We start from the raw sequence: 12,862 nt of genomic DNA on the forward strand, positions 1-12,862 counted from the left end.
CAGATCAAAGGATGATCAAAGTGGGGGTTCAAACTATATAAATCTCAACTTTAACCGTTTGAAAAAACTACCATGATGATAAAACCAGCAGTTCAAAATGTTCTGGACAAACCTGAAGAGTCACCTCGTCCTCTCCAGATCTGAGATCTTCCTCCGTCTCTGTAAAAACCCTAAATCCTCTTTGTCTGTTGACCTCTATAAACGGGCTTTAAAAGTGCCGTCTGTTGGTCATTGACACATTTTTGACGATTAAAAACAAACTTTGCTAATTCTAGAGAACATAGTCAAACCCCAAATCTGTGCTGCCCCCTCCAGGTTGAACCAAGTTATTACCGATGAATTTCCTGATTGGTCAAACCACCGACTGTCACGATCTGCAGCTCCAGGAGTGAGAACAGTCCTGTTGCCCCGCCCCACCCCTCTGACTGGACTTTCACATTTGGGCTGTGGGCGGAGTCAGCCTAAAACTTCCTGTAGTGAAGAAAAGCAGACCTGAAGGAGACTAACAGACAGTTTTCAGAAACATTTTCCTCTGTTTATTCCAAGAAAAAAGTTTTTCATCCCAAACGAGAAAATAAAATAAACAAACTTATATTATTAATAATAACAACAATGATCGATCAGTAAGAGGGTAAGTATGACAATTCTCTATTTTCTCTCCTTTTTTTTCATTTGTTGCTTTTCTCTATGATGATATTGGCTGTGGTCAAACATGCAGCTAAATAAGTCTGATGGTGGGAGGGGGGGGGCAGGCGTGAGGCTGGAGGCTTCTCATTGGTCGCCCGCAGCGCGGCGTGTAGATACAAAGTGGTCGTCGGTGGAGACGGTCGGCTAAAGCTCGGCTGGATGACGGCTCCTCACATCTCTGACTAGCATTCTTCATTGAAACCAACGTTAGCCACAGAGCTAACAGTCCGATTGTGTTAATAAAAGCAGTCAAATTCCAACTGCTGGAAGCTGCCGATAAAGCTTAAATAATAATCAGCTGATCCCAGATCAGCGTTAAGACCAAGAATGTGTCTGGAAGAGGAAGAAGCTGATATTCAAAGAAAAAGATGCTGCTTTATTGGTTTGAGTTCCCTCGGAGATGGGAGGACGCGGGGCGATCGGCTTGTACGGGCGTGTCTGCGTGTGGATGTGAGTATCAGCTGCTGTCCGGCGACGCCTCCCTCTCTCGGTGCATGGCGGCAGCACTCTGGTGTTTCATGCTGTCCAGATACTCCTGCTGGGAGACGGCCAGCACCGACGCCAGGATCTCGTCGTCCTCCCAGTCCGTCAGACCTGGAACGCACACGGACACGTCAAAGCTCCGCCCCTCAGATGTGTTCAGAAAATAACCAAGTTAGCAAAAGTCATCCCTCAAAGTCGGCCGGTGACCAACAGTCCTATTAGACATTCATAGATTTGAAGTCAACCAGGAAAGACTAAATGTTGCAGTTCTGCAGAGCTCCACTGGAGGCAGGTTTCAATATGTTTCATTGTCTTTAACACCTGAGGAATCATCAGTGACGTTTAAACTCAAAATCTTTAACGTACTGTAACTTTTTAACCGCTAACATGATGATTCCAGAAGATTCTGAAGGAGAAAAGGAGCTCATCGAGCTGCTTTTCTCCTTCGGAATCTACTGGATTACCACGTTAACGGGTGAAAAGTGACACTAGATCAAAGAACATAAACACTGGAAAAGTCAGCTGACACAACAAAATCAAAGAGACTTTGTTACCTTTAAATGTGCATTTTTGGAAAGGTGTGTTATGACTAGAAGGTGAGTGGATCCACATGTGGGCTCAACAAAACTCACTACACCGACCCATTCCCTCATTTAGCAGCTATAACCAACTCCAGTCACTGAGCCCGACCCATTCTGGCTGTCCTTTGTTGCTTCAGAACTGTAATGAAGTTTGAGCAATAATTATCATTTAATAACACATATATCTTCACAGAACTCAGCAGAGGAAGTTGGTTTGATAAACTGGCCGTGGAGGTCGATTCTCTGCTGTAACTCTCGTGGGTTTAGACTCATCTTGGTACGTGAAAATGTTAGATGTTCTATCATGGTTATTATGCACGTCAGCTCTGGGACTCTGTTCTCTATTCTCATTAATTCTCTCTTCTTTATTATTTATTATATTTAGGTCTCTGAGCTTCACGTGTTGTCCCTCTTTCTCATTCCCCTCGGGGAGGGATTTCAGATTCCTGGTGGATCGACTGTGCTAATGTGGATCTCGTCTCTGGCTCGTCTTGTAGAGTGAGATCATCTAACTCATCTTTAACAGTCCTGAATCCACGCGTCTAACTGAGCACTGAAAGGTGAGTGGTGTTTGAGGGTTTTCTGCTGATCAAATGTCTCATTTTCCCATCTCCTAGAAGACGTCTTCAGACTGGCACATTTCAGTCAGCTGGTGGACGGCCGGCCTCTGCGTGCCGTGTGTTAGATACCCACATGTCGTCTCACATTGGCTCAGCATGGGGCTGCAGTGACTCAAAACAGGAAGGAGGCTGTGCTGTTTCTGGGTCAGAGATGAGACAACACTTCACTGGAAGCCTATTCCAGTCACTGCACTTCTTACTTCATTTTTCTTGCATGTTTTTTCTCTGGCCCGGTCTGACCTGCTCTGCATCAGGTTGTTCAGAGTCGTCCCGTCTTCCAGCCCACCTCGACCCTCAGATCTAGCTTTTGTTTCACCTTACAGGCTTCTTTTCTGACATGTTGCTCGTTCTTGATCCACCTTTAGTGGATCACCTTTAGCTCTTCAGCTGTTTTTTCAAACTGTTGGAGATCTTCATTTTGTGCTAGATGACAAATGTTTTTGTCTGAGTCCTAAAACCTTCAATTCAAGGATTCAAGAATAACGTGTCAATAAGAAAAAGCTTTTAGTTGTTCTTCCTCTGAGAGGAACTTGAAAACCAACTAGTTATGTTTTTGTGTTTTAACATGTTCTAAATTCAGATTTAAATGACATTTCTGAGTATTTATTCTAATTGTTGTGAGTCAGGAGCAGATAAAACAATAGTGTTTGAAAAGATAATAGTTGTGACGTAGAAAATAGACTGGGCGGGGCCACAGTCTCTCAGCTCCGCCCCATTCTGATGCTTCCTCTTATAGATAAATAGATCCATGAACGTCTTTGTTTTCTTGGTCTGAACTGGAATCTGGATCAGAACCGTACAGCTGATGTTGAGCCGGAGAGTTGGGTTGGGGGTGTGAGGGTCTGTAAGCTAGCGGGAGAGAGTGTAAACAGAGAGCTCTCAGTAATGGGGAAGGGGACGGGCTTGGTCCACTCTAACTCAGAGGTGAATTTCTAATGAATATCTGCTGCTCTGCAGAAACTATGTCCCAGACAATGACACAGGTTTTGAATCTAGTCTAAAAACAGAATCATTAAAAGAACAATCTGAAAATCGATCAGAAGACGATTGGAGAACACAGAAGACTGTCGACCCCCCTCTATGCTCAGAGCGCTGTGGGTAAACCTGAAACCAAGAGTGTATTTTCACAGAATGCAAACCTCAAATAACCTCGTTCACACACACACACACACACTTCTGCTTCCTGTTGACTCACACTGAAGCTTGACTGTAAACAACAGAGCTGCACAACGGCTGCAGTGTGTGTTTGTGAGCAGCAGGTGTGTCCTCACACCTGGTTGTGAAGCACTTTGAGGGCTCAGACTGGACCCTCCCACTTTGGGGCTCCATAGTGCCGCCCCCCCAGAGAAACACGGGTGGGTGTGTGTTGGTGTGTGACATACCAAATGCTGTGGGTGACATCTCCTGCATGATGGCTCTATATTCCAAGTGATGACGACTCTGATTGCTGGGACCTACAGGAGAACACAGACATGTTAGGATGAAGACGCACACAGTCTGGAGGTGAACCTGCCCGTACAGAACACCTCTTCACCCAAATCTGTTATGTTTATCATCCCTCCTTATGGAGGACGTCTTTACTGCTCCTCCTCTGCCGTCTGTACACGAGGAACACCAGAATGTCTCCCCGTGTCACTTCTGTTCATTAAGGTTTATGTGGCGTTTACATCAGGCTGCAGGTCAAACAGGATCCAGACCGCTTTCAAATAGAAAGAATGAGCAGGAGGGGAAACCTGCTGGACTTAGAGGTAACCAGGAAGAGGGAATCTGGAGATTACAGTGACAGCAGACACTGAGTCTGAATTCAAACCTAACTACTAAAAAACTATCTGGTGTCCTGGATTTTAAAGGCATGTCCAACACCATATTCACTACTTGTCTTTCGTTTTGCTCAACACCAAATATGACGTCACTAATTTCACAAATCAAATAAATACGAACATTTCACGACGTTTGTTTATGACTTCAGTGTGAAAATGTGGACGGTTTATTCGAAAATTACATTTAAACACGTTTTTTGTTCAAAATTGTTCGACTGCAATGCATTGTGGTCTATATTCGCTAATTTAGTGAACATCGAGGCAGTTTTTCGCAAAGACTTCTGGGAAATTTCTAGTGCACTCGATTTAGGAATTAGTAGATTCAGACAGAACTAGAAAATGGTGAACGCACTTTATAGTGCACGTGTCAAAGTCAAGGCCCGGGTGTCACCCGTTTGCTAAAGCAGCGACCTCTGACCTTTCTTGCACTATGGAAGTGTTAAATATCAGGAAGTATCTTCAAGGACCAGATTTTAATAGATAGAACCACCAGGAAAAGGGTTGTTTTCTAAATATGATATTAGACATGGATACAGCCTGTAGACTTTATTAGCAGTATTTATGTAACAGTACAGAGGCGGTGTTGTGCTGAATAACGTCTCTCCTTGAGTCAAACAGTCACTATCGACGCCTGAATCTTTACTGTCATATTGTCAGTTCAGTCCGTTTATGTGATGATTTAACGCGTGGATAATAAACATTTATCAGTTGAATCTGGTAAATCTTTCCCTGTTTGTCCCAACATGTTTCCATTCAGAGACGACAGATCAGGATTATGGGTAAATGGTTTTAGACTATCTCATTTTCCTGAAAGCTCCTGGGCGTCTGGTGGAGGACAGCGGCGGAGGGTGAGACGGGCATTTCTATGTGACACCAAAGACAGGTGTTTGTGGGTGTTCCAGTGCGTGCACGTTACCTGGGGCGCAGGGCGAAGGCGGCTTGCTGAGGATGAGAGCGGCTCCTGTGGGGGAGGGGGGCTTGTTGTTGGTTGACGTGGCAGATGTGAGGTCGGAGTGGGAGGGGTCAGGGTCGTGTTGCCGTGGCGATCGCGCGCTCCAGTCATCCAGCCCGCTGGAAGCCGCCGCCGTGGCCGAGCTGCAGGTGGCGCTGGCCTTGCGGGGCTGAAAGGGGGAGGAGATTTGAGAGAGTCGGTTCAGAATCTGGCCGGACTCAAACGTTGGGTCCGATCCACATGCACCTTTCTCAAGTGTTCATGAACACGACAAAACCAGAAATCTGGGGAAGATTCTCTGAATCAAACAGAACCTCACTTGGTTCTGACCCACTGGTTTGCTGCTGGCGCTGAAGTTTGTCTCTTCCTTGTGTTTTAGTCCACGGTGATCTGGATAAACACACTGCTGGTCTTCAGGAACCAGGATCTTAAGATGGTTCAGAAAAACTGGACTTTGATTGAGTCTGAATTCTTCCCCTCCAGTTCTGGGGCATTTGAAGCATTTGAAGCATTTCAATTATATGAAGCATTTGAAGCATTTGAAGCATTTGAAGCATTTGAAGCGGTAGTCTGTCTGAAATGTTCTTTTACGGACGAGCCGTAGTGACTTAGTGCTGGACATTCCGTGTGGCATTGCGCCTCTCAATGAGGAGAACGTTTCTTCACGAGGCGGTGCTCTGAAGCCCTGAAGTCCACATGTAGATGTAAGGAAATATTTCTTGTTCAGGTATTAATTTTAAAGCTATAAAACCGATATTATGTATTTTCTGAGCACTGGCAGCCATGCGTTAACGTAGATGATTGGCGACTGTTGATGATGTCATCAAGTGGTGGTAACATCAGAATGTGAAGACACTGACACTTAAAAAAGTGAAACGTTGGATCAAAACGTCTGTAATCTGCTACATTGATTAGTTCATGAACCTCACGGTGCTCTGAGGGGGCGTGGTCTTTCCACCGTACCTGTCTGGCCTGCTTCTGCTGGTCCTGCAGCCACTGCAGGTACGACTCCCGGGCCACCTGCTCCTCGATGGCCTCGTTGGTGGCCTCCCAGTCGGTGGCCCTCTTCTTGTCCTCCAGCATCTGCTGCTCGATCCACGATTCCTCGGACGTCTTGATGGCCGACTTCATCAGGGACTGGTCTGCATACTGGGGGGAACACACAGGAGGTCATGAGGGGGTCACGCTGGCACCTCCTTCATGTGAATGTGAAGCAGATGCAGAAGAGCATTCAGATGTGAGGATGATCAGACAGAGGTGGGTGCTGGTACCCCCGGCTTGAAGGCGGGCAGCCCCAGTCCGACTCCGATGGTGGCCTTGTTGGGGTTCACCACGGAGTTGTAGTGGATGTTACGGTGGTAGCTGACTCTGATTGGCTCGTCGTTGTTCTGATGGATGCCGTGGAACGTGTTGATTGGCTCTGATGGAAGAAGAGGACAGCCGTGAGGCCGACGGCTGAAGGCGGGATAGAGGCGGACGGCGCCGCTCACCTGTGCTGTACTGGTACACCTCCACGGGTCTGTTGTACATCTCAGCCATGGCCTGCATCTCGATGTGATTGCCGTGGCAGTTGTTTTTCCTCTTCCTGTTGATGTATGTGGTGAAGTCTTCCGTCACGTAGTTCGAGAAGTAGTCGGCGTTCTTCATCTGGAAGCCAAAGACTCTTCGTTAGCCGACAGCTGGCAGCAGACGGGCAGAACCAAAACATTGGAGGCGACCCGCGTGTCCACTCACCAGATAGTCCATGCAGTGTTTGCGCACCACCTCGTGCATGTCCTGATCTCCGTACACCTGATCAGCTGAGACACAGAGAGGGTTCGGGTTAGCCGTGTTTAAGTTCTTTGACTTATTGTAACTTTTCAAGCGTTAACTCGATAATTCCAGTAGACAGTGAAGGAGAAAAAGTTACAGCATGTTAAACACTTCTGTTCTGACCAGTTGCTAAACTTTCTGGGTGAAGTTCTTCTATCTCCTCCACCACCCGGTGCTACATCACCACACAAATCAGAGTCGTGGTCTGGAGCTTTTCTGGCAGAAAAACACACAAAACGACTGAAAGACGATGGCAGAAAATGTTCTCTCTCTGAGGTCCAGTTTGTTGACTGTTTTCAACCACACTTCAGTCATTGACTGTAATTCTGTAGCCCTTGTGGTGTCCTACACATGTTGACGTTAAAAGTGGGGTCATCTGGACCCCATAAGAGAGCTTAAGGGTTAAGCCGCAGGAGATTCTTAGTAATTGGCCTCTGAGTTGTGTTAGCAGAGAATTTAGCATCGCTCATTTCCCATCAGCCCTTTGTTTACCCTCTCTTCTGCTAGCTTATAGCGCCTCACAAGCCCAAGCTAACAGTAGCGTAGCACAAACGGCGAGCAACATCAGATCCATACAGTTCAGATCCAGATTCCAGCTCAGACGAGCAACACAAAGACGTTCATGGATCTATTCTTCTGTTTAGAACTGGAGCAGAGACGGGAGACTTGACCCGCCCACGGCAGCTGACGTGTCACAAGGCTGAGCTTTTTCAAACTGGGTCTAAATGCTCCTGATCCAATGTAAATGTAACAAAAAAATACTCAGAAACACAGTTTTTATCTTCAATTATTTTATATATGTCCTCCATCAAGAGAAAAATGTAAAAACACGACTTTCACTGGAATGGGTCCTTGACTCTTTTTTGTCATTTTTAAACATCTTCCCTTTAAAGTCTGACATTCAAACGTTTGAAAAAGTATTTCTGAGTTTTGAAACGTAAAACATCTTCAGATTAGTTACACAATCAACGTAGATGTCACGGGGTCACATCTGAGGAGCTGAGTCACACACTTTTCAGCTCAACAACTGCAGTTCAAGCAGGCAGCTGGAGATGAACACAACAAATGTGCACGCACACACACACACACACAGGTCCCTGCATGCACATATACTGACACACAAATGTGCACGCGCACACACACACACACACACACACACACACACGCACACACAGGTATCTGCATGCACATATACTGACACACAAATGTGCACGCACATATACAGACATTTAAACTCACATCCACGTACACACAAAAAAACACAAACACACACTCGGGTGTTATGTAAATGAGCTTCACTTCGGCTCGATTTCCCGCTAGTCACATGACCATCACCGCAGAAATTCTCAGAACCCCGACAGCTTCCTTCTTCTCACCAGCAGTCAGTTTAGAGTGCGATTAAAGCTCCTAAAAGACACACACCAACACACACACACACCAACACACTCATAACAAAACTAACAGGTCCAGAAACAGACGACGTGAGAGCGAAACTCTCGGAGGGATCGTCCCCACAAAACCGCAGAGACTCGGGGCCCTATAGGGACTTGATCTACTTCTTCAAGGTCTCGCTTTCTGAGTCAGATGATCACCAAAACCCAGATCTGCTCCGCGTTTCATCTTCATCACATGCACTTTAAGAGAAGGTCATCTGCAGAGCTGAGGGGTCCAAACAGACCAGCATGCTCTGCAGCCTCACTCACTGTTCCAACATCTGCTATTCAAAACTGTGAATTTGAAAAACCTTTTCAATCAATCAATCAATCAATCAATCTTATTAGTCACATACTTGAATTGCATTGTAATCCAGCAGTTAACTGTTTGAGAAGACATTCGTTTGAGCAACATTTGGTATTTCCAGGTTGGAGCCAAATAATCAAAATTCAAAACACCAACAGGTACATTGTGGTACTCCACAAGGCCCAGTACTGGGACCACTTTTTTAATCATTTTATACATAAAGGATCTTTGCGATGTGACAAAAATATGGCAATCTGCTCTGTTAGCAGATGATTTTTTTTGTTCTGGGAAAATTTAGGATCCATTAGTTTATAGAACAAGTAAAGATTTTACTTCAAAATGGTTCAATAGAAACAGTTTATGTTGTTCAGTAACAACAAAAATCCACCTTAAATATGAAGTGGAATGGAGATCATACAGAAAGACTTCATGAATTTAGATTTTTGGAGATTATTGTTGATGAGAATTTAAAATGGAAGCAACATATTATATATATAAAAAATTATTTAAACTATTTTCAACCAAGTTAAATATTTGTTAAACCACCAAGCTCAGCATATTTTCTATCTTTCATGTTGTTTGGAAGCCTGGGCTAATTCTTATGAATCAAACCTAGAACCTTTAAGAATTTTACAAAAATAAAATTACAAATATTGCACATGACTCCCTATGAGAGACCTCTGAACTATTTCTGAAGTCAAGAACATTCAGATTTAAAGATTTCTGTTACAGACACGGCTTGTAATGTTTAAGGCCAAACATGTTACGTTGCCGTGTGGTTTACAAAACATTTTTGTTGTTAATGAAGGAAACAGCAGAAGAAATGACGACTTTAACGTGCTTAAAGTAAAACTTAAACAAATGACTATTTCCTTTGCTGGGGTTAAACAATGGAATTGACCAGAAAAAGTGTTTATTGTTTAAATGTAAAAACAAAATGATTGATTTGTATGCAGAATGATGGAAATGTAGTGTTCCATGTTGTATTATTGCTACGAATTTTCATTTTTAGTTTGATTAGGTCTAATTAACATACTCATCTATTTGAATGATATGAAATAAGAATTGGTCTTCATTCTACTCCTGGTCTTTAACCCTAGAAGAATATCAACAGCCGACTTTCACCCGGGCAAAAGTATTTACATTATTTTACATGTGTTGCATTTCTTGAGGGTCATGGCTCCCTGAGTAAAGTCTCACATGTCCCAGGAATGAGAGGACCGAAGACCAAGTGTACAGTACCATTATTTATTTTTTTAGGAATTTTTTTCTTCTCAAATTCCGACTCTTTCAGTCATTTTCAAGCGTGTTCTTAGGATCTTCCTTTGCTTCTCTCCCCACTTTGTTGCATGAAGCACATTCTGAAATAAAAGAAAACTACTCTAATTTATCCTGTGTTGTCACATCTCGATCTATTTTTTATGAGAAATACTTTTTATTGGGTATTTTATATCGAGTAAAAATGACCCGACAAAATTGAGGGTGTAACTTTTTATAGCAGAGGTTTTGTAAGGTCGAGTAGATTATCTGTATTGTACATTCTAACGGAATAAGACGAAATAAATGAATAAAATAGGAGAAATTTGATCAAATGTTCTTTTGTGTGTTGGTCCTTAATAACTGGCATAATGCAAGAAAAAAGGTTTTTACAAGCCGAGTCATATCAGCCGAGTGTGACAGTCCTGCAGCTCTAACTTCAGTTTGATGATTCCAATAACCTCCATCATCACTACCATAAAAGAGTAAACTTAAGGTTTAGTTTGATGATTTGAATGGAAGTTAGTGTCTTAAATGAACAGTGGCAGATCAGCGCTGCAGTCCTGACTGTTGTTTTGTGACGATGAGATTTAGAATTTGATTTAGCTCAACATCTGCACACCTGGACACACCTGGTGGGTCAGTTTAACCTCAGACTTAAAGGACAAAGTGGATTTAAGGTCCATTCTGCTAGAGTCAGCTGCAGCTGACAGGAAGTGCAGAAACAACTCGACTGAGTAATGAGAAACGACAGATAGGCTTCTGCAGAATTACTAATAAACCGCACATGCAGAGGAAGCCACAGAGGCTCTGTGATTGGTCAGCTCGGGTCTCATTCTAGGAAAGAGGCAGCTCCGCCCACACAGGAAAGCATCCATCCCGCGTCACTCTGCCGATGCTGATAAGTCTTTATCTGAAGCCCACAGCTGCTGAGCAGAACCTGTGATGCCAGCTGCTCTGAAGCTCCGCCCCCTGCCTGGCTGTCTGGCGGCCGGCGCGTGGCGGTGCTTAGGTCAGTCTCCAAGCAGCGTTTTCTAATCGGAGGCTCGGCACGCCAGCAGCCACTATCACCAACCGCCCGAAAATTTCACCCACAACCGTCTGATGGGAGTTTCTGCTTTCAGCTCTGGGGAGAAACAACCCCCCCCGCCCCAGCTGATCCGTCCTCTGAGCTCATAGAATCAAACTTTATTGATCCATAAAGGGAAATTACCAAAGAAACAGGAGCTGAGTTTACATGGACATGAGTAATCCGAATAAACGCCTGATAAGAATAAAAATGCGTCACATTCAGAATCCTCTGATCCGATCCGACTCATTCAGATTAAAATTTCCTTCTGATGGAGATAGGATTATTGATCTGATCGTGGTGCCGAACCAGGCTTTATAAAGACTGTAAAAGCTAAAGGTGGACATCAGCGTCCTCCTGTCTCTGAACAGATCGTCTCTCCTCCAGTATCTGTTGTTTTTTACTGAACATCTCCGTTTCTTTGTTTTTTTTGGAGAAGCTGCAAAAACAAAGCCTGTTTTTGTCTCTCCAGCTGATCCAGTCCAGGTCACGAGGTGCACAAGTCTGTTGTGGTGAAACCGGCTGCCGTGTCACGAGGCGTAAAACCAAAACATCCAGCGCGGACCGAGGTGGGACTTCAACCTTAACAGGTCGTCTCTTCCTGCACAGCTGGACTTCACTCCGTGTTTGTCCACCTTAACACGCCAACCCCCCCGATTACAGCAGCGAGCGGTCGGACTGGCGGGTGCAGCGGTCACAAAACGCCGTAACCCCGCAGGACGCCGTCATGGTGACTCTGACCGGCCCGCCCCGAAAATGAACCGCTTGGGGGAAGAGGAAGAAGTTTGTTTTCCTGCTGAGAGTCAGAAAGAGAAACACCGACCACGAAATAAGAACCCACAACAACGGACTCTCTCTGAGTCGGCACCTGGAGCTCACCTGCTGTGGACTCAGGTGAAAGCTGTCCGTCTTCCTCACCTGAACAAAAGGTGTGAACCCCCGAGATTCCACATGGAAGGTCTGAAATCTTTGGTGCATGTCCTAAAAGATTCTGGAGATGACGCGTTTGTAGTTTTGAGGAAAGAGGAAAGATGTTCAACCTTCATGAAAAATGTAAAGAAAATAATTCAATATATTTGTTGGAGCTTTAAATAAGAGATGTGTTAGCGAAAAGATGTCAAAAACAAACAAGAGTTTAAGAGAGTTTCTGATGAAACAATGAGTCCTCTCAGCTTTCAGCCTAAAATCTGAGTCAGATGTTCAGGAAAATCCCAGACTGCACCTGACAGCTCCGGCTTCATTTCAGGACAGTTCCAAGAAGGATGGACAAAAGGAATGGGTCCAAACAAGACGGACTGAAGTTCCTAAACTGCATCTGAACAAACATGCAGACTCGTGGAAGCACGGAGACGATGGTCGGCGTCATGCAGCGCTCCGTGTTTACAGAGAAACAAACTCCTGCAAAGTCCTGCAGTCAGACGGGTGAGCTGGACCAGCACCAGAACACATTGGGTCAGAGGAGAACTGCACCAGAACACAGCGGGTCTGAGGAGAACTGCACCAGAACACATTGGGTCAGAGGAGAACTGCACCAGAACACAGCGGGTCAGAGGAGAACTGCACCAGAACATATTGGGTCAGAGGAGAACTTCACCAGAACGCATTGGGTCACAGCAGAACTGCACCAGAACACAGCGGGTCAGAGGAGAACTGCACCAGAACACAGCGGGTCTGAGGAGAACTGCACCAGAACACAGCGGGTCTGAGGAGAACTGCACCAGAACACAGCGGGTCTGAGGAGAACTGCACCAGAACACAGGTGCAGAACTTCTCATCAATCCACCAGGAGGATCTGGCGCACATCAGAGTCCGGTCAGCTGACGGCGTGACGAGCTGTGTGA

At 45.0% G+C, this 12,862-nt stretch overlaps 1 protein-coding gene across 3 annotated transcripts in view; it reads right to left on the reverse strand.

Moving 5' to 3' along the window:
* Positions 1-1,042: 1,042 nt before the first annotated feature.
* Positions 1,043-12,862, reverse strand: part of otud5a (OTU deubiquitinase 5a) — a 20,349-nt gene continuing 8,529 nt past the window's right edge. For 2 of the 3 annotated variants that reach the window (XM_024263847.1, XM_024263846.1), the window contains exons 3-9: positions 6,878-6,942; positions 6,634-6,790; positions 6,415-6,563; positions 6,107-6,292; positions 5,108-5,312; positions 3,754-3,825; positions 1,043-1,281 (exon numbers count right to left, since the gene is read on the reverse strand). In XM_024263847.1, coding sequence (XP_024119615.1) covers positions 1,145-1,281; positions 3,754-3,825; positions 5,108-5,312; positions 6,107-6,292; positions 6,415-6,563; positions 6,634-6,790; positions 6,878-6,942 — 971 coding nt within the window. In that variant the 3' untranslated portion in view covers positions 1,043-1,144. Of the gene's footprint in view, positions 1,282-3,753; positions 3,826-3,897; positions 4,139-5,107; positions 5,313-6,106; positions 6,293-6,414; positions 6,564-6,633; positions 6,791-6,877; positions 6,943-12,862 lie in introns of all 3 variants that reach the window. The other variant, XR_002918269.1, reaches the window with a different exon arrangement.

Source organism: Oryzias melastigma, linkage group LG7 (assembly GCF_002922805.2).
Source record: "Oryzias melastigma strain HK-1 linkage group LG7, ASM292280v2, whole genome shotgun sequence".
NCBI lineage: Eukaryota > Metazoa > Chordata > Actinopteri > Beloniformes > Adrianichthyidae > Oryzias > Oryzias melastigma.